General features: G+C 44.4%; 1 protein-coding gene across 1 annotated transcript in view; it reads right to left on the bottom strand.

Annotated features, from left to right (window-relative positions):
- The window catches only part of LOC123765492 (myophilin), a 41,423-nt gene that overhangs the window by 13,142 nt on the left and 5,762 nt on the right, over positions 1-22,519 (bottom strand). Inside the window, exon 2 of the mRNA XM_045754112.2 lies at positions 4,392-4,501. Within this exon, the coding sequence (XP_045610068.1) occupies positions 4,392-4,501 (110 nt within the window). The remainder of the gene's footprint in view (positions 1-4,391; positions 4,502-22,519) is intronic.

Here is a 22,519-nt window from a genome sequence, read left to right as displayed (position 1 = left end):
GAACAGTGTGTGTGTTTGTGTGTATTCACAAACTGTATTCACCTAGTTGTGTTTGCGGGGGTTGAGCTTTGCTCTTTTGGCCCGCCTCTCAACTGTCAATCAACTGTTTACTAACTACTTTTTTTACCCACCATACACACACCCCAGGAAGCAGCCCGTGACAACTGATTAACTCCCAGGTACCTATTTACTGCTAGGTAACAGGGGCATTCAGGGTGAAAGAAACTTTGCCCATTTGTTTCTGCCTGGTGTGGGAATCGAACCCGCGCCACAGAATTATTAGTCCTGCGCGCTATCCACCAGGCTACCTGGCCCTACCACACGCGTGCGCGCGCGCGCGTGTGTGTGTGTTCTCACCTAATTGTGCTTGTGGGGGTTGAGCTCTGGCTCTTTGGTCCCGCCTCTCAACCGTCAATCAACTGATGTACAGATTCCTGAGCCTACTGGGCTCTATCATATCTACATTTCAAACTGAATGGAGTCAGCCTCCACCACATCACTGCCTAATGCATTTCACCTGTTAACTACTCTGACACTGAAAAAGTTCTTTCTAACGTCCCTGTGGCTCATTTGGGTACTCAGTCTCCACCTGTGTCCCCTTGTTCGCGTATCACCCGCGTTAAAAAGTTTATCCTTATCTACCCTGTCAATTTCTCTGAGAATTTTGTAGGTAGTGATCATGTCTCCTCTAACTCTTTTGTCTTCCAGCGTCGTGAGGTGTATTTCCCACAGTCTTTCCTCGTAACTCATGCTTCTTAGTTCTGGGACTAGCCTAGTGGCATGCCTCTGAACTTTTTCCAGCTTCATCTTGTGCTGGGCAAGGTACGGGCTCCATGCTGGGGCCGCATACTCCAGGATTGGTCTTACATATGCTGTGTACAAGGTTCTGAATGATTCCTTACACAGGTTCCTGAACGCTGTTCTGATGTTAGCCAGCCACGCGAATGCCACAGATGTAAATATTTTTATGTGGGCTTCAGGAGACAGGTTTGGTGTGTGTGTGTGTACTCACCTAGTTGTACTCACCTAGTTGTGTTTGCGGGGGTTGAGCTCTGGCTCTTTGGTCCCGCCTCTCAACCTTCAATCAACAGGTGTACAGATTCCTGAGCCTAACGGGCTCTGTCATATCTACACTTGAAACTGTGTATGGAGTGAGCCTCCACCACATCACCCCCTAATGCATTCCATTTGTCAACCACTCTGACACTAAAAAAGTTCTTTCTAATATCTCTGTGGCTCATTTGGGCACTCATTTGTGTGTGTGTGTATGTGTGTGTGTGTGTGTGTGTGTGTGTGTGTGTGTGTGTGTGTGTGTGTGTGTGTGTGTGTGTGTGTGTGTGTGTGTGTGTGTGTGTGTGTGTGTGTACTCACCTAGTTGTACTCACCTAGTTGTGCTTGTGGGGGTTGAGCTCTGGCTCTTTGGTCCCGCCTCTCAAACGTCACTCAACAGGTGTACAGGTTCCTAAGCCTATTGGGCTCTATCATATCTACACTTGAAACTGTGTATGGAGTCAGCCTGCACCACATTACTTCCTAATGCATTCCATTTGTTAACCACTCTGACACTTAAAAAGTTCTTTCTAATACCTCTGTGGCTCATTTGGGCACTCAGTTTCCACCTGTGTCCTGTGTGTGTGTGTGTGTGTGTGTGTGTGTGTGTGTGTGTGTGTGTGTGTGTGTGTGTGTGTGTGTGTGTGTGTGTGTGTGTGTGTAAGGAAAGAATCATGTCTCATCTGATTCCTGAAAAATCATAAAATAAGCTCATGTCTGAACTTATTTTATGATTTGTATTGCCATAATTTGGTACATCTGCATTTATACAGCTCCCCTAGACTAAGGTATATGAAGGATTATATTGTGTCAAGCCCTAGCTATGAAATGCTAAGAAATCCACCATATTCGAGGATAATTTATTTATTTTGTCATTTTATTTTATTTAAAACTTTATTTCACAAAAAGTGTTACAATATTGGTTTCATGCAGGGTACAAGGCTACTTGTCACAGGTTGTAGAGCTCCTCCGGCTCCTCAGATGCCGGGCAGGAATCATGGATGCAGTGTGCATTTCCCCCTCTGGATCGCCACACTAAGGCGCTGAATTAGGAAACTGGCGACTCCTGGGGTCTCTAGTTGCTTTAATTAGCTTGGACCCCAACTCCTTCAAAAAACTAGCAGCACTTTTACCCCAGGCACCAAGTGTCTCTGAGGCAATGGGGACAAAATTGTAGTGGTGATCAAGATCTCTGTATTTACGAGACTTAGCTGCTTCCCGGTGATTGGCAGCACCGCTTAAATATATATACAAGAAGATACATTGGGTTTATGAGAGTACATAGCACTGATGTTCTTACATTCTCGTAAAACCATCATTGGATGGTTAGTTAAGCAGGGGCGGGATATAATCAGTATCCTGCACTTGCAAACATTGGATGCAGTTTGTGGATATTCTGTTGGACACCAGAGTGAGTAAAGTAATTACAAATGACCAGGTACCTCATACCGACAGGTCTGAAAGGTCTATTGGCTAGACACTCAATAATGTAGTGTGTGAGATCATGACCGAGCTCTTGTTCACAGTGTTTATACGGGGAATGCTTAGGGCTGAGAGATCCGCCCCTTGTAGCAACCTGCCACAGGTAACGGAGTGGTTAGGGCTGAGAGATCCGGCTCCTGTAGCAACCTACCACAGGTAACGGAAGCCCTGTAAATTCCTTACATAAATTTCACAAATACTTCTTCTTTTTGATAGTAGGTGCAGTTTGCATGAAGGGTTTATCCTCCCGATGACAGCACCAGTACAAATGTAGGGAGGCGCGTCTATGTTGAGAATGATAAGAGTTTCAAAAGTGTTTGTTGCGCTGTGCTGTATATAGATAGAGGAGCGGCGGCTAAAGCAGAAATGTATGGTAGAGGAAGACTTGCCGTATTGTAGGACGGGATGTTGTGTTTATAGCGTCAGCTGATCCATGGTGTTGCGACGAGGCAGTTGTTTTCTGTGTTTGGCTGTTGGCGGCGCCAGACAGAAATGTGGCACGGGTCAAATGTGGTCCAGTTTGTTGGTCGACTGGAGATATTTAGCCAGTGGTTTGACTATTTGATATTTTTTCCTGTAACGAGTGGTCACCTCCTCCTAAACACCGCCAACATGTTATCATACATACAGATTCGAGAACTGCCATTGAAACCTTGCAACAAGAACACATACGTGATAACATCCATCTGATCACAAATGTCATATCATTAATGCAAACGCTCAAACGTCAAGGCCGTTGGGTACTTATCAACTGGGTGCCAAGTCATGTGGGAATAATAGGAAATGACATTGCAGATGAAGCTGCAAAACTTGCAACTAAGAGAAGAAATGTAGACATTTACATGCCACAGAGTCTATCACAGATTAAGAAAGTAATTAGAAACAGAGCAATGCAAAAGATGTACATTGACCACAACATAGCAGTTGAAACATCAGGATCTGCGGGTTGGTACAAGAATTCAACTAACTACGAACCACTTAGTTTGATGAAAGGGAGCAGTAGAACAACAGAATTACACTTACATCGCATCAGGCTTGGATACCCATGTGGATGAGAAATAGGCTTACAGGTTCTGGAAGATGAGAGGAAATGTCAGTACCGTGGAAAAATGCCTGACACACCAATGGAACATTATCTAACACAGTAAAAGTGCAATCTTTTCTTCAAAAAACTCTCAGCCTTTATAACACCCACTGTCCTATGCTAACGAAACAAGTCACAACTAAAAGGCTAAACAATCCTTGGCTTACAAAGGATACTTAAATCCATTAATTAAAAACATGACCTTGACAAGAAGTATCGGTCAGGAATCGTCTCCAAAGAATTTTCAAAGAATTACTCGTCATTGCTATCTAAAATAATTACAAGAGCCAAAACTAAATACTACGAAGATAAATTTACCCAAACAAAGGGCAACATTAAGAAAACATGGAGTACAATTTCACAAATATTGGGATCAAAGAAGATTTTAAATAACAAACCAATACTCCTGTCCAATAACGATGGTCAGCTTACAGCCTCTGATACTGCTATTGAGTTCAATAGGTTCTTCTCTTCCATTGGGTCATCCCTTGCAAATGATATTCCATCTTCCAGTACTGATGTTCAGGACTTTCTTACAGGTAACTATCCACAGTCTCTGTACCTAACGCGTGCAAATTCCACTGATGTTAATGAGATAATCCTTTCCCTTAAAACCAAGTCTAGTGGTATGATAATAATTTTTATTTACAGGAAGGTACAATTATGGGTTGGTGAGATTACATAAGATTAGTATGTTTATATTTCTGAAAAACCACTAACACGTCTGAATAAATATGTTAATAAGTCTGAACAAAATTGAAGTAGCTTTACTTACTTGCAAAGAATACAACCATCTTTGAGGAAAAATTCGAAGTCGACCCTGGCAGCCTCGTCGATCATGTTGTAAATCCAGATGAGAATATCGTTTTCTTTAATACTATCGCGCTGTAAAAGAAAACGATAAGTTTATTTCACTTGAGAATATTTACGAGGTTTCAGTTTTATTCCTAAGAACTGCACAGTGTGTCTGGGGGTAGTCCTGGGAAGGGAATTTTGTATCATTACCTCGTTATTTTCTTACTATACATTATATTCACTGTGAACTATAGTTGGATTAAGCTATGTATCTAAAACAACAACATAGCGTTTATAACGCTAATCTCCTAAAGTTCTTCACCAATTGCTTTGAAATTGTGAAATAACGTTCCATTCGAATACACGCGTGCTTCTAAATACCTTCAATATAGATGCCACCCATGTGACAGGTAAAAACATGCTTTAAAAAAAAAAAATGCACCATCTGTTGCACGTAACAGCAACACACACTACACTAAATATGTTATGATACCATGTCAGTGTTTCCGATTGCATTGATAAATTGAATTTTCATAGGTTTCTATTTATTTTCATTTTGATTTAATTATTTTGTGTGACATTGCACTGGAATTGAGCTGTGTTGTTTACCATACCGTTCATTTCGTAAGTATAAGTATAGATGCCACACCTGTGACAGAAAAAAACATGCTTTTTTTGAAAAACAGCGCATCTGTATTCACCTAGTTATGTTTGCAGGGGTTGAGCTTTGCTCTTTCGGCCCGCCTCTCAACTGTTTACTAACTACTTTTTTTTCCTCCACACCACACACACACACACACACCAGGAAACAGCCCGTGACAGCTGACTAACTCCAAGGTACCTATTTACTGCTAGGGGCATTCAGGGCGAGGGGACAGGGGACAGGGACATTTACTGCAACAGGGGCATTTAGGGTGAAAGAAACTTTACCCATTTGTTTCTGCTTGGTGCAGAAATCGAACCCTCGCCACAGAATTACGAGTCCTGCACGGTATCCACCAGGCTACCAGGCCTCTACCAGGCCATCTGTTGCATGTATGAGCAACACACGCTATACTACATATGGTACGATTCCATTTCAAGGTTTTAGATTGCATTGAGAAATTGAATTTTCTTATATTTCGATTTATTTTCATTTTGATTTAATTATTCAGTGTGACATTGCGTTGGAATTGAGCTGCGTTGTTTACCATACTCATTTGGTTGACTCATTTCGTGAGTATAGTTTATTTTTGTATTTTTTCATTTTTTTTTCATTTCGCTTTTTTAGCTGTTTTTCTAATATTTCAGTGATGGGAACATCAGATGATTTGATGTTCCCAATTTTCTGATGGGAACATCAGATGATTTGATGTTCCCAATTTTCTGATGGGAACATCAGATGATTTGATGTTCCCAATTTTCTGATGGGAACATCAGATGATTTGATGTTCCCATCAAATGTTCCCATCAAAAGATGGGGGATGTTGGGGAGAACGAGGGGACAGGAGAGGGGGAGGGGGAATGGTGGGAAGGATGAGATGTGGGAGTTGGGGATGGTGGGGACGAGGGGACAGGGGAATGGAGAATGGTGGGGAGGACAAGGGGATGGGGGAGGAGGGAATAGTAGGAAGGGCGAGGGGATGGGGGAGTGGGAGATGGTGGGGGGGGGGACAAAGGGACGGGGGAGGGGGGTACTGGTGAGGAGGACGAGGGGATGGTGGGGGGGGGGCAACGGGACGGGGGAGGGGGGTACTGGTGTGGAGGACGAGGGGACGGGGAGTGGGGAATGGTTGAGAGGATGAGGCGATGAGGGAGGGGGGAATGGTGGGGAGGACTGGGAGACAGGGAAAGGATATACTGTAGCTCAGCAACGCACATGCGATGCTAAGCCACAGCAATGCGTGGCCGGGTACAGCTAGTAAATAAATAAATAAATAAATAAATAAATAAATAAATAAATGAATAAATAAATTAAGCTGCACACTAATGTACAAATATGTGGTCCCGAAAGACTTCATGTAATTATTAGATTATAACCTAATAATAAGATAAATGTTCGATATAGTAGGCCAATCCCTGGCCTACTATACGAATCAAAGTGGAACCAGATCCTCTGTATTTTTATTTTACGTAAATAAAATATTATAATGATTAGCTTGGCAGCTAATGTTCTTATTATTTCATGGGATTAATTCAGAGAGATTTGCATATATTTCTCAGCAGCCTCTGAAAATAGGAAAGATGGTTTAGTTCATTACACACAGAAATCACAATAGCGTACGTGATGCTTCAAATGAACAAAGCCACAAGGGCCGTGACGAGGGTTCGAACCTACGTCCGAGAGGATCCCAGACGCTGCCTTAATCGACTAAGCTATGAAATGGTTAAAAGAATTTCAACCAGAAGTTCTACTGAACTTACTTGAATCTTTCAGCCTCTTCGAGACACAAAACAGGGTTTTACACAAATCCCCCATGCACTCGAGCACTATCAATAAGTTGTTCTACCTCTTCGCCCTTACTTCATTACACACAGAAATCACAATAGCGTGATGCATCAAATGAACAAATCCACAAGGGCCGTGACGAGGCCCTTGTGGAATTGTGTAAAACTCTGGTTTGTGTCTCGGAGAGGCCGCAGGATTCAAGTAAGTTCAAGAACTTCTGGTTGCAATTCTTTTGACCATGCCGTAGCTCAGTCGATTAAGGCAGCGTCTGGGATCCTCTCAAACGTAGGTTCGAATCCTCGTCACGGCCCTTGAGGATTTGTTTATTTGTTGGTTTAGTTCATTTATGATGCACTGTATTTCTATTGTATGATCGGTAGTTGAAAATGTTATATAGACACATTGTTGCCTCAGAAACCCCAAAATACATTTAGCTAAGCAAGTTATAGTCTTAATAAGCTTGTTACGCAGTTTAACATACACATTTTCACGAGTGGTACGCGAACAAGGGGACACAGGTGGAAACTGAGTACCCAAATGAGCCACAGGGACGTTAGAAGGAACTTTTTCAGCATCAGAATAGTTAAAAGGTGGAATGCATTAGGCAGTGATGTGGTGGAGGCTGACTCCATACACAGTTTCAAATGTAGATATGATAGAGCCCAGTAGGCTCAGGAATCTGTACACCAGTTGATTGACAGTTGAGAGGCGGGACCAAAGAGCCAAAACTCAACCCTCGCAAGTACAACTACGCGAGTACAAGACTATACGTGTTAATGGCTTTGTAGGAAACTTTAATTTAATCCCAAATAGTGTGGGATGCCGTAGTACACTTGATAGAGCGACTGCCTCGTGTTCTTAGATCTGAATATCGAGTCCCACCCGAGGAATCTCTTGTTACTGTCCCAAGCATAAACAGTGTTCTGGCCTGCCGCAATAAGGTGTTTTAAAATATATGCTGGGAAGACGGAACACCACGAGCGCAGCTCTCATCCTGTAGTTACAGGATGAGAGCTGCGCTCGTTACAGCTGAGTTACAGCTGTAACTACAGGATGAGTAGGTAATTACATCAACGGTCTGGTGGTGTATATGGTGTAACAGTACAGCATCTCAGCGAAGATGTAACAAAATGGGTTCAAGAATTGCAACATGAGAATCTATACGCTAAGAAATTTACGTTGGATTGGGATGTTACTGGTTATAGAGCCGGGAGATGGTTCAGGAGGGAGCGGGGAGATGGTTCTGGAGGGAGCGGGGAGATGGTTCTGGAGGGAGCGGGGAGATGGTTCTGGAGGGAGCGGGGAGATGGTTCAGGAGGGAGCGGGGAGATGGTTCTGGAGGGAGCGGGGAGATGGTTCTGGAGGGAGCGGGGAGATGGTTCTGGAGGGAGCGGGGAGATGGTTCTGGAGGGAGCGGGGAGATGGTTCAGGAGGGAGCGGGGAGATGGTTCTGGAGGGAGCGGGGAGATGGTTCTGGAGGGAGCGGGGAGATGGTTCAGGAGGGAGCGGGGAGATGGTTCTGGAGGGAGCGGGGAGATGGTTCAGGAGGGAGCGGGGAGATGGTTCAGGAGGGAGCGGGGAGATGGTTCTGGAGGGAGCGGGGAGATGGTTCTGGAGGGAGCGGGGAGATGGTTCTGGAGGGAGCGGGGAGATGGTTCTGGAGGGAGCGGGGAGATGGTTCTGGAGGGAGCGGGGAGATGGTTCAGGAGGGAGCGGGGAGATGGTTCTGGAGGGAGCGGGGAGATGGTTCTGGAGGGAGCGGGGAGATGATTCTGGAGGGAGCGGGGAGATGGTTCTGGAGGGAGCGGGGAGATGGTTCTGGAGGGAGCGGGGAGATGGTTCAGGACCCAGACTGGGGCATGACGCAGCCGGGTGTGGCAGGTGACGCAGACTGAAGCATGACGCAGCTAGGTGTGGCAGGTGAAGCAGACTGAAGCATGACGCAGCTGGGTGTGGCAGGTGACGCAGACTGAAGCATGACGCAGCTAGGTGTGGCAGGTGACGCAGACTGGGGCGTGCCGGGTCGGGGGCCAGGAAGCGCTGGCAGACGAAGCCATGTAAGCAGCTGCATCATATCCAGTGGGTTTAATGTACGGTAATACGCACTGACCTCTCTGAACACGCCCTAGAGGTGCTTATAAACTTAAGAATAGATGGAATATTAAAGTAATTGACTTTGACGTAATTGAGTTAAACCCGTTGTAACCTAAGGTGTGGCAGTTGGCCCGGAGATAGCCTGGTGCTAACAACCTATTTGAGGAAGACAGTAAGGTGGCTGAAGATGTGATGACCAACCACACGTCAGAAGATGGAGAGACGACGACGTTTCTGTCCGTTCTGGACCATTATCAGGTCGTGTGTGAGGGAGAGATTTATTTATTGATTTATTTATATACAAGAAGGTACATTGGGGGGTTAAGAGAGAACATAGTAGATTGAACAAAGCTACAGGACCCCGTAATGAGGGTTCGAACCTATGCGCTGAGTGTTCCCATGTGCGCTCTAGTTAACGGCGCCACGACTTGGTAATAGAATTGCTGCCTGGGATACTACTTGACCCACCAGGATCCCCAGGCTTCTACTGAAGCCTAACCGGTGTCTCACACAATCCCCCCCCCCCCCAGCACTGTGGCTCTGTCGTCCAGTAGTGCGACCTCTGACGCTGCTCTTTCACTACACACAGAAATCCCATTATCGTGATATATCAATGAACAATTATTTGACCACGTCGAGGTGCAGTTGACTAAAGCGTGTATCTGGGAACACCCAGCGCATGGGTTCGAACCCTCATTATGACTTCTGTGGATTTCTTCATTGAATCAACACGATAATGTGATTTCTTTGTGTAGAGAGACAGATTGATTAGTACAGATTAAGCCAGGTGATGGCTTACAAAATGGTGGTAGTTATTTCCACGTTATCTTTCCACTGTTTTTGTCCTAGTATTTGAAGTGCAGCTTTTGAGTCTGTGTGTATGATTGAATTTTGAGTGTTTTGTGCAATCACATATGCGAATGCCTGTTGTATGGCAAACAGCTCAGTTTGGGTTGATGATACTAGTCCTCCCAGTCTCCAGTACGCCTGTATGCTGGCCGTGCAAAGTTCCTTCCCGTAATGGGTTGTTGTTGTTATAAATTCAGCTACTCGGAACAAGTTCCTAGTAGCACGGGCTATGGTGAGCCCGTAACTTAACTGGCACAGGAGCGGGGCAAGTAGCACTGGCTATGGTGAGCCCGTAATGGACTTACTTGGCACAGGAGCGGTGCTGTGCCGTAATGGGAAGGAACTTGCAATAAATGAGGAAAGAGTGATGTGAGGAGCAGGTAAGAGAAAAAGGTAATTCCTAGAAGAAGGTGAGAGTAAGGCAAAAGGTAAAAATAAATTAAAGGAATGAATGGGATAAGTGTAATAATGGGATGAAGGTAGATTTGGATAAGGTAAGAATAAGAGATGGATAAGAAAAATAAAAGAGGGTAGGCTTATATTAGGTCACGTTTGTTACTAAGGTTAGATCATCAGAGTATGTACTGTGAAAGGGAAGAGTCAACAGCAACAAAGCCAGGACTCAGGTTCATGTTGGGAAGGTTGTGTATCAGAGACGTGTCAACAAGACGGCGTCTGGGTAGAGTAGAGGCAGGATAGATTATTTTAGAGGAAGACCAATCAATTGGATGATTAGAGGAAGGAAAGAAGGCAACTATAAGGAGAAGGCGCCAAGCCATTACGACTATGTAGCACTAGGAAGGAGTCAGGATAAGGATTTGGAATGGGACGGAGGGAAGGAATAGTGCCCAACCACTTGGACGGCCGGGGATTGAACGTCGACCTGCATGAAGCCAGACTGTCACTCTACCGTTCAGCCCAAAATACGCGAGTTAAGCGTTTACCAACCTATCTTTGGACCAAGTCCATTCCATCCAGTAGTCGACCCTCAAAACGCATTCATCAATTTTAACATTCTATTCATTCAAAAAAGAACTCTTCTTAAATATAAATTAATGTTATTATATATTTGAAATTGAAATTGAAATAAGTTTATTGATGTAAAATACACACAAAGGGATGAGGTAGCTCAAGATATTCTCAACCCGTTCAGTACATCGTGTTATCTTGAGGTTATCTTGAGATGATTTCGGGGCTTTTAGTGTCCCCGCGGCCCGGTCCTCGACCAGGCCTCCACCCCCAGGAAGCAGCCCGTGACAGCTGACTAACACCCAGGTACCTATTTTACTGCTAGGTAACAGGGGCATAGGGTGAAAGAAACTCTGCCCATTGTTTCTCGCCGGTGCCTGGGATCGAACCCAGGTCCACAGGATCACAAGTCCCGCGTGCTGTCCGCTCGGCCGACCGGCTCCCTACATACATATAAACACATCCCAAACAATAAACATATTACCAAACATTCTGAGAGATAAACATCTTTTTTTTTTTTTTTTTTTTTTTTTTGAGATATATACAAGAGTTGTTACATTCTTGTACAGCCACTAGTACGCGTAGCGTTTCGGGCAAGTCCTTAATCCTATGGTCCCTGGAATACGATCCCCTGCCGCGAAGAATCGTTTTTTCATCCAAGTACACATTTTACTGTTGCGTTAAACAGAGGCTACAGTTAAGGATTTGCGCCCATTAAATCCTCCCCGGCCAGGATACGAACCCATGACAAAGCGCTCGCGGAACGCCAGGCGAGTGTCTTACCACTACACCACGGAGACTGTATCTACATTTCCTCCTTTACACAAGTAGTTATTATATATTAACATATTGTGGATATTCAGGCACTGGTTAGGTTAGGTGTTTAGGTTCTGTTGGCGATTATTTGTGTTTGTAGTACGTGGGTGAAGCATTTACAGCGTTGTGGTCTGAGCAAAAGTCGTCAGCGTTCTGGACTTGTTTGTTCCGGAAGTGTTCAGACGTCATCAGTTGTGAGTCATGTGTAAACCGTTTTTCATTCATAAACACCTGGGGGTTTGGCGGGTGCATGGAATCAATTTTGGGTCTTTGTTTGGAGGACGGGCTGGTGAGTCGTGTTTAAAGCGTTTTTCATTTATAAAGACGGAGTTCTGACAGCTGCATGAGACCAACACATAGGGACTGTGTTGAAGAGGACGAGCTGTGATTCCTTAAATTTATTGTAGTCTTGAACTATATTCAGGAATAATGTATATTTACTGTTTCATCAAAGAGTTTCATCATGTGGTCGCCTTTACGCCCCTCCAAAGGTTGGTAAAGGTGAAGATCTGCGTAACTAGACATTACCTGTTAGTGTTGAAGTCAGTAACGAGGAAAAACAGTCAGATTCCACAGAGGCTGACGCAGTGCTTAATCTAACTGACGTAACTTACGCATGGGTCCCTTGCGTAATTTACGTGGGGGCCCTGCGTAACTTAGTATGCAATCACCTGCATTTTAGCAAGGTCCTCCTTGCATTGTAGAGTGCTGTGCAGCTCTATACTTTGTTCTTTGCAGATATTGTGCAAGGACACTTGGTAGTTGCACAGCTCATGCATGTGCACATGTATACATGCACTTGTACACGGGTCTGTGTGTCTATATATTCACTAATGTAGTGCATATTGGTTGTCTGAGATATGCGCAGCTTTGAATACATAAATGTATTATTATATTGTATTTGCATGACTTGTAACAGACTGCCGTAGATGACCGCATGGTCCGTAAATGCGATAATTTTCGGTCGTTTATAGCATTTAATTCATATTAAATGATTCAGTTGATAACAAATCTCCTGAACACACTCACACACATTATATACCACATATGTCAGACCAATCCTGGAGTATGCAGCCCCAGCATGGAGTCCATATCTAGTCAAGCATAAGACAAAACTGGAAAAGGTTCAAAGGTTTGCCACCAGAATAGTACTCGAGCTGAGAGGTATGGGCTACGAGGAGAGACTACGGGAATTAAACCTCAATTAGTTGGAAGACAGAAGAGTTAGGGGGGACATGATCAACACATTCAAGATTCTCAAGGTAATCGACAAGGTAGATAAAGACAGGCTATTTAACACAAGGGGCACACGCACTAGGGGACACAGGTGGAAACTGAGTGCCCAAATGAGCCACAGAGATATTAGAAAGAACTTTTTTAGTGTCAGAGTGGTTGACAAATGGAATGCATTAGGAAGTGATGTGGTGGAGGCTGACTCCATACACAGTTTCAAGTGCAGATATGATAGAGCCCAATAGGCTGAGGAACCTGTACACCTGTTGATTGACGGTTGAGAGGCGGGACTAAAGAGCCAGAGCTCAACCCCGCAAGCACAACTAGGTGAGTACATACACACAAATTAGGTGGAGGAAACAGGAGGCCCAGACACAGGATACCGAATGGGAGATGAAATCCTACACGAAATGGACAGAGAAAGATCTAGGAGTTGATATCACACCAAATCTGTCTCCTGAAGCCCACATAAAAAGAATAACATTGGAGGCGTATGCGAGGCTGGCTAACATCAGAACTGCCTTCAGAAACTTGTGTAAGGAATCCTTCAGAACCTTGTATACCACGTATGTAAGGCCAATCCTTCCGAGTGCGGGCCCAGCATGGTGCCCGTACTTTGTCAAGCACAAGACGAAACTGGAAAAAGTTCAGAGGTATGCCACTAGGCTAGTCCCAGAACTAAGATACAGGAGTTACGAGGAAATGTTGAGGGAACTGCATCTCACGTCGCTGGAAGACAGAAGAGCTCGGGGAGACATAATCACCACATACAAGATTCTCAGGGGAATTGACAGGGTAGACAAGAATGGATGATTTAACGCGGGTGGTACACGCACAAGGGGTTACGGGCTATTCATGCCCGTGTCACCTCTTCGGTGGCTTAATCTTTATCAATCAATCGCACAAGGGGACTCAGGTGGAAGCTGAGTACCCAAATGAGCCACAGAGACATTAGAAAGAACTTTTTCAGCGTCAGAGTAATTAGTAAATGGAATGCACTAGGAAGTGATGTGGTGGAGGCTGACTCCATACACAGTTTCAAATGTAGATGTGATAGACCTTAGGGCCAGGTGTTGTAAAACCGATTAGGTGCTTCTCAACTTTTTTAGATTCGTGGCTCTATTTTCTAATACACAAAAGACCTACGACACCCTGCCACGCTCTCATAATTGAAAAAACAACCTCCTAATCGAGATACTCGCCACTTGCTAATTGTCGAGGGTTTAAATATAATGCCACCAGAAAACATTTCGCAACCCACCGGACTGGAAACACTGGATTACGTTATTCAACGGTATGTGTATGAGTATTATATATATGAGTGGAGTGTATGCTGCATATGTCGTCTCCATTGTCAACGCGACACAGAGAAACCCACCAGAATGTAACAGTGGTGATGTCACAGGGAAAACACGGCCGGACGGGAGGAAGTTGTGACCTTGCCGAGGGCGGCCGGGGCTTGTGTTGGCATTCTGGAGTTTGGCGCGACACCCAGCACGTCCCGCGGGTCCCTGAGTACGTGAGGTGGGCTGCGTCTCTTGCGTCTGCAGGTACACCCATCGCTGAGGTGGGCTGCGTCTCCAGGTACACCCATCGCTGAAGTGGGCTGCGTCTCTTGCGTCTCCAGGTGCACATGTCAGTGGCCCGCCAAAATTAGATATAAAATAAAATGTCTGCCCTAAAAACCATCACTGTATTCTTGGACAAAATGAATTAACTAGAAAAATCACGTGATAAAATAAAAAATTTAAATTTGCGACATTTTTTATTTGCAATTATGAATAATTTCCTGACAGTGAAATTTGCGCAAATGCTCTGACTCGATATATACATCAAGGAAAAGTAGCTCTATGTGTGTTTCAGTCTTGACCTCGGGTAATTCTTAATTACTTTAGAGTTGGAGAAGGCATCAGGAGAAGGCACATTCACAAAGAAATATATAATTTTGGAAAGACTGAAGAGAGGTTGTTTAATTGACACAATTTGCTTAACATATGTAGTGCAAAACTACATTATTTCACTATCGGCTGCAGTTACATTCAAGTGCATATTCTCTTTGAACTGATACAGTTCACCCTTCCAAGGCTGGGTTTCAGATCTTTAGCATAGGAAGAAATTAGGCGATGTGCCTGTTACAATTCCTCAGTCTTCAGTTGCACAATATTTGACAAGAATCAACACTGTGCTCAGCACCGAGTAAGTCTCCGTCTGTGTACTCCAGGTGCTACCCAGCTGATCAATGACAGGTAGAACAAATTGGAACGAAATGCTTCACATGTTGAGCCTGACAGATGTTTCCTGTGTTTGTACAGCATTGAAATAACATTTTAGCAATTCGCTTACATTTTCTGGTTGTCTCTTCCGTGCAAGTTGATGTACCAACCTTGTTAGTGCCATTCTTGCTACTAAGTCTTCAGGGACGATGATGGAGTCCAGGCCGTTGGCAAGGTACAATGTGTTGGGTTCCGTGACGAACCGTTGATTATCTTGTTTGGCGAGCCTCTTTGTAGAATAAGAACAGGAATAACGCAATCACGTGAGGCGAGGGACTATCAGGTTGTTGGTTGGTCCTTGGTTCCCCAATGGGGAACCGGCTTTCTTGGATTCATCCTGGTTCTTGATGGTTTCTTATTGCGAGGGCAGCGGGGGGAAATCGCGGGGTGATCATCTTTGCAAAGCAGGCAGCATCGAGTTTCTGACTTGCAGATTGAGTAGGGGTGGTCCTTGGCGCAAATATTTCTGCACTTCTGGCCGGGATGCTGACAGTTGTTGGTGGGGTAGGAGAACTCGTAGCACTTGAAGCACTGTTGTATCTCGTAGATGCGTTCCTTCTTCACTCAGTAGGGTAGTTATTGATGCCAAAACAGCTCATTCCTTGTGTGGTAGCAAGGGGCCTGATTCACGGAGCAGTTACGCAAGTACTTACGAACGTGACCATCTTTCCTTAATCTTTGACGGGTTTGGTTACATTCATTAAACAGTTTACAAGCATGAAAACTTCCCAATCAACTGTTGTTATTGTTATAAACAGCCTCCTGGTGCTTCGGAGCTCATTAACTATTTAATAATTGTAAACAAAGCCGCCAAAGATCGAGAAAAGATGTACAGGTTCGTAAGTGCTTGCGTAACTGCTTCTTGAATCTGGCCCCGGGTAGTCGCGGCTAATGTTGTGAAGGTTAGCTTCATAGTTGGACGCTTGCCTTCGACACTACCAAGGAATGCACCAGAAAATACCGCTGTGTCTTATTTGTCTCTACGTTGACGAGGACTTCTCCTAAGTGCTTGTCCGTGATCCGCTGGCTGGTCTTGCTGATAAAGACCGATTTTGTGGCAAGAAATTGACGTGGAAGGTTAATATCGGGGTGCACCTCGCGCAACTCACTGTCGTGTTCCTGAAGTTTTTCGAGGTCCTCCACGCTCGAGAAATAGAGTACAATATCAACTCCATGACCAATGTCGATGGGTGTAATGCCGGCGACGTCTTTGAGGAGCTTCAGAAGGTCGCTCTTGGAGAATGCATGGTCGTCGAGGAGGGTAGTAGGCATCCATCAGTCTCAGGAGACTATGGACTAGGGAAGTCTTGACTTGAAAGCATTTGTGTCGCATTGTAGCCACCCTCATCAGCGGGTCGCAGTGCCGATGGATGTATTGTAGGCAGGCAGCGATGTCTAGCAGAGCAGACACGTCTACTTCTGACGAACGCTGAGTCCACGGTCTACTGATTCTGATGTTTGATTGATAAAGATTAAGCCACCCAAGAGGTGGCACGGGCGTGAATAGCCCGTAATGCTGATTCGGTCGTTGTTGTTGTTGTTATAGCTTCAGCTACTCGGAACAAGTTCCAAGGAGCACGGACTATGGTGAGCCCGTAGCTTACCTGGCACAGGAGCGGTGCTGCCTGTGCTGATTCTGTCCTCTGTTCCCAAACATCTACTACCTACGGGCTACTCATGCCCGTGCCACCACTTGTAGTGGCATAATCTTCATCAATCAATTAATCGATAACAGCCTCATTAGACGTTGTTAAGTCTCGTCCTAACAACACATTCAGACCATGACAAGGCTCTCAAGAGAGTGCGAAAGACTTGGTGTAAATTCTTTACATAAATTTCACAAATATACGTGTGGGCTTTTATCCTATATAAAAGACTAATGTTGATGAAGATATGATATAATTACAAAGGTAAGGTAATATGTACAAAACACGGCAGATTATAATAGCGGTGACAACTCACTGGAAGATCTTAGAGTATTAAGGAATTATTGTCAATGACTTGTTGTTGAAAATTGTTAGATCTTGTTGAAGTCTGTTGTGTTGCATGTGTTGTGTGTTCACGATGAATGTGAGATCACTACTGTGTATAACATGACTGACGCCACTGAGTATAACATGACTGGCCCCACTGTGTATAACATGACTGACGCCACTGTGTATAACATGACTGACGCCACTGTGTATAACACGACTGACGCCACTGTGTATAACATGACTGACGCCACTGTGTATAACATGGCTGACGCCACTGTGTATAACATGACTGACGCCACTGTGTATAACATGACTGACGCCACTGTGTATAACATGACTGACGCCACTGTGTATAACATGACTGACGCCACTGTGTATAACATGACTGATGCCACTGTGTATAACACGACTGACGCCACTGAGTATAACACGACCAGTGAACATACTGTACTCCCGACCATAGTGCAGCACTGAGGTAAACTGGGTATAAATTCTTGGAGAAGTTGGGAGTACCCCTCTCTGTGAATATATTCCTGTGGTATTGCTGGTGATGCTGCTACTGGTGGTGGTGATGCTGCTACTGGTGGTGGTGATGGTGATACTGGTGGTGGTGATGGTGTTACTGGTGGTGGTGATGGTGTTACTGGTGGTGGTGATGGTGTTACTGGTGGTGGTGATGGTGTTACTGGTGGTGGTGATGGTGTTACTGGTGGTGGTGATGGTGTTACTGGTGGTGGTGATGGTGTTACTGGTGGTGGTGGTGATGATGTTACTTGTGGTGGTGATGATGTTACTGGTGGTGGTGATGGTGATACTGGTGGTGGTGATGATGTTACTGGTGGTGGTGATGGTGTTACTGGTGGTGGTGATGGTGTTACTGGTGGTGGTGATGGTGTTACTGGTAGTGGTGATGGTGATACTGGTGGTGGTGATGATGTTACTGGTGGTGGTGATGGTGTTACTGGTGGTGGTGATGGTGTTACTGGTGGTGGTGATGGTGTTACTGGTGGTGGTGATGATGTTACTGGTGGTGGTGATGGTGTTACTGGTGGTGGTGATGCTGCTACTGGTGGTGGTGATGGTGATACTGGTGGTGGTGATGGTGTTACTGGTGGTCGTGATGGTGTTACTGGTGGTGGTGATGGTGTTACTGGTGGTGGTGGTGATGATGTTACTTGTGGTGGTGATGGTGTTACTGGTGGTGGTGATGGTGTTACTGGTGGTGGTGATGGTGTTACTGGTGGTGGTGATGGTGTTACTGGTGGTGGTGGTGATGATGTTACTTGTGGTGGTGATGATGTTACTGGTGGTGGTGATGGTGTTACTGGTGGTGGTGATGGTGTTACTGGTGGTGGTGATGGTGTTACTGGTAGTGGTGATGGTGATACTGGTGGTGGTGATGATGTTACTGGTGGTGGTGATGGTGTTACTGGTGGTGGTGATGGTGTTACTGGTGGTGGTGATGGTGTTACTGGTGGTGGTGATGGTGTTACTGGTGGTGGTGATGGTGCTACTGGTGGTGGTGATGATGTTACTGGTGGTGGTGATGGTGTTACTGGTGGTGGTGATGGTGTTACTGGTGGTGGTGATGGTGTTACTGGTGGTGGTGATGGTGCTACTGGTGGTGGTGATGGTGTTACTGGTGGTGGTGATGGTGTTACTGGTGGTGGTGAAGGTGTTACTGGTGGTGGTGATGGTGATACTGGTGGTGGTGATGGTGTTACTGGTGGTGGTGATGGTGATACTGGTGGTGGTGATGGTGATACTGGTGGTGGTGATGGTGATACTAGTGGTGGTGATGGTGTTACTGGTGGTGGTGATGGTGATACTAGTGGTGGTGATGGTGTTACTGGTGGTGGTGATGGTGATACTGGTGGTGGTGATGGTGATACTGGTGGTGGTGATGGTGATACTAGTGGTGGTGATGCTGCTTCTGGTGGTGGTGATGATGCAACTGGTGGTTAGTCTACAGTCCTGGATTATAACTTTAGTCTACAGTCCTGGATTATAACTTTAGTCTACAGTCCTGGGTTATAACTTTAGTCTACAGTCCTGGGTTATAAATTTAGTCTACAGTCCTGGGTTATAACTTTAGTCTACAGTCCTGGATTATAACTTTAGTCTACAGTCCTGGATTATAACTTTAGTCTACAGTCCTGGGTTATAAATTTAGTCTACAGTCCTGGGTTATAACTTTAGTCTACAGTCCTGTGTTATAACTTCAGTCTACAGTCCTGGGTTATAAATTTAGTCTACAGTCCTGGGTTATAACTTTAGTCTACAGTCCTAGGTTATAACTTTAGTCTACAGTCCTGGGTTATAACTTTAGTCTACAGTCCTGGGTTATAAATTTAGTCTACAGTCCTGGGTAATAACTTTAGTCTACAGTCCTGTGTTATAACTTCAGTCTACAGTCCTAGGTTATAACTTTAGTCTGCAGTCCTGGGTTATAACTTTAGTCTACATTCCGGGGTTATAACTTTAGTCTACAGTCAGGGGTTATACTTTTAGTCTACAGTCCTGGGTTATAACTTTAGTCTACAGTTCTTGGTTATAATTTTAGTCAACAGTCCTGGGTTATAACTTCAGTCTACAGTCCGGGGTTATACTTTTAGTCTACAGTCCTGGGTTATAACTTTAGTCTACAGTCCGGGATTATAACTTTAGTCTACAGTCCTAGGTTATAACTTTAGTCTACAGTCCTGGGTTATAACTTTAGTCTACAGTCCTGGGTTTTAACTTTAGTCTACACTCCGGGATTATAACTTTAGTCTACAGTCCTAGGTTATAACTTTAGTCTACAGTCCTGGGTTATAACTTTAGTCTACAGTCCTGGGTTATAACTTTAGTCTACATTCCGGTGTTATAATTTTAGTCTACAGTACTGGGTTATAACCTTAGTCTACAGACCTGTGTTATAATTTTGTCTGCAGTCCTGGGTTAAAACTTTAGTCTACATTCCGGGGATATAACTTTAGTCTACACTCCGGGATTATAACTTTAGTCTACACTCCGGGATTATAACTTTAGTCTACAATCCTGGGTTATAACTTCAGTCTTCAGTCCGTGGTTATAACTTTAGTCTACAGTCCTGGGTTATACCTTTAGTCTACAGTCCTTGATTATAACTTTAGTCTACTGTCCTGGGTTGTAACTTTAGTCTACAGTCCTGGGTTATAACTTTAGTCAACAGTCCTGGGTTATAACTTTAGTCTACAGTCCTGGGTTATAACTTTAGTCTACACTCCTGGGTTACAACTTTAGTCTACAGTCCTGGGTTATAACTTTAGTCTATAGTATTGGGTTATAACTTTAGTCTACAGTCCTTGGTTATATCTTTATTTTGTACTCCTGGGTTATAACTTTAGTCTACACTCCTTGGTTATAACTTTAGTCTACTGTCCTGGGTTATAAATTTAGTCTACATTCCGGAGTTATTACTTTAGTCTACAGTCCGCGGTTATAACTTTAGTCTGCAGTCCTGGGTTATAACATTTGTCTACAGCCTAGGTTATAACTTTAGTCTACATCCCAGGTTATAACTTTAGTCTACAATCCTGAGGAATAACTTTAGTCTGCATTCCTGGGTTGCAGGCGATGAGTCACAATAACGTGGCTAAAGTATGTTGACCAGACCACACACTAGAATGTGAAGGGACGACGACGTTTCGGTCCGTCCTGGACCATTCTCAAGTCGATTGTGATGAGGAATGTTTGTTGTTAAAGATTTAGCTATTCAGGACGGAGTGTCCATGTAGCACGGGCTATGGTGAGCCCGTAATGATGAGGAAGTAGAGACAGGCAATAAATAGGCACGAGAGATGAGGAGCAAAGTAAGGTGTAGTAGAGGGGCTAGTGGTAGGAACTACAGAGGGCCTATTGGCACATACGAGGCAGTTCCTATTATAACCACCGAAAGAGAAGGAGAAAATAATGATAAGAGGAAAACGAGGGAACGTAGGAGAAGACAATGAACAAAAAAAGAGAGAGAAAAGAGAAAGAAATTTAAATGGAAAGGGTAAGCTTATGTAAGGTCACGTTTGTTAGAAAGATTAGAACATTTGAGTATATACTGTGAAAGGGAAGAGTCCACAGCAACAAAGCCAGGACTCAAGTTCATGTTGGGTACAGTTGTGTATTAGAGCCGATTCAACAAGACGGCGTCTGTGTAGAGTAGAGGCAGGAAAGATTAATTTGGAGGAAGACCAATCAATGGGATGATTAGAATCCCTCACATGGCAGAAGAGAGTATTGTTAGTGTCTGCAGACTTAACACTTCTCTTGTGTTCTTTAAGTCTGTCATTCAGTGTACGGCCACTTTCGCCTAAGTATTGGGGAGGACAAGGCGAACAGGAAATAGAGTAGACACCAGCAGCATTAGAAGCAGGAGGAGCAGTGTGAACTAGATTGCTACGAAGTGTGTTAGTTTGACGAAAGGAGAGCTTAATGTCAAGAGGACGAAAGGTATTGGTAAAAGTTTTGAGTTCAGATATGAAGGGAAGGCATAGTACAGTGCTACTAGTGTTGGAGGCAGGTTTAGGATGAAAGAAATTTCGTTTAGCTTGAGAGTAGGCACAGTTGATGAAATGCAAAGGGTAACCAAGGCGAGAGAATGATTTGTAGATAAAGGCAATTTCAGAATCAAGAAACTGAGGGTCGCTGATGCGCAGAGCGCGGAGGAAGAGAGAGACGAGGACACTTTTCTTAACAGAAGGAGGATGGTAGGAAAAGAAGTGAATATACATGCCACTGTGCATGGGTTTGCGGTAGACAGGGAAAGAGAACCCAGACACAGAGCTGTGAACATGAACATCAAGAAAAGGAAGGAGGGAATTAGATTCCCACTCAACTTTGAAATGTATAGAAGGAGCCAGATTGTTAAGAGAGGCGAGGAAAGGCTGGAAAAGACTAAGGTCATGAGGCCATAAAGCAAAAATGTCATCAACATAGCGAAGCCAGAGAGAAAGAGGGACGAGTATCAATAGAAGGAAGAAGAACAGTTTCGAAGTATTCCATGTAGAAATTAGCAAGAACAGGGGAGAGAGGGGAACCCATAGCGACACCGAAAGTTTGAGTGTAATATTTACCGTTGAAAGAGAAAGAGTTAGAGTCAACACAGAGTCTAATGAGATCGAGGAAAACGTCAGTGGGAAGTGGGAGAGGAAGAAGGCCCTCAGACGCCTTCTGTCTATAACTCCTGGGTTATAACTTTAGTCTACAGTCCGGGGTTATAACTTTAGTCTACAGTCCTTCCTGGGTTATATCTTTAGTCTACTGTCCTGAGTTATAACTTTTGTCTACAGTCCTTGGTTATAACTTTAGTCTACAGTCCTAGGTTATAACTTTTTTTTACAGTCCTGGGTTATAACTTTAGACTACAGTCCTGGGTTATAACTTTAGTCTACAGTCCTGAATTATAACTTTAGTTCACAGTCCTTGGTTATAACTTTCGTCTACAGTCCTGAGTTAT

Source organism: Procambarus clarkii, chromosome 30 (assembly GCF_040958095.1).
Source record: "Procambarus clarkii isolate CNS0578487 chromosome 30, FALCON_Pclarkii_2.0, whole genome shotgun sequence".
NCBI lineage: Eukaryota > Metazoa > Arthropoda > Malacostraca > Decapoda > Cambaridae > Procambarus > Procambarus clarkii.
This window is presented reverse-complemented; position numbering and strand designations above follow the sequence as displayed.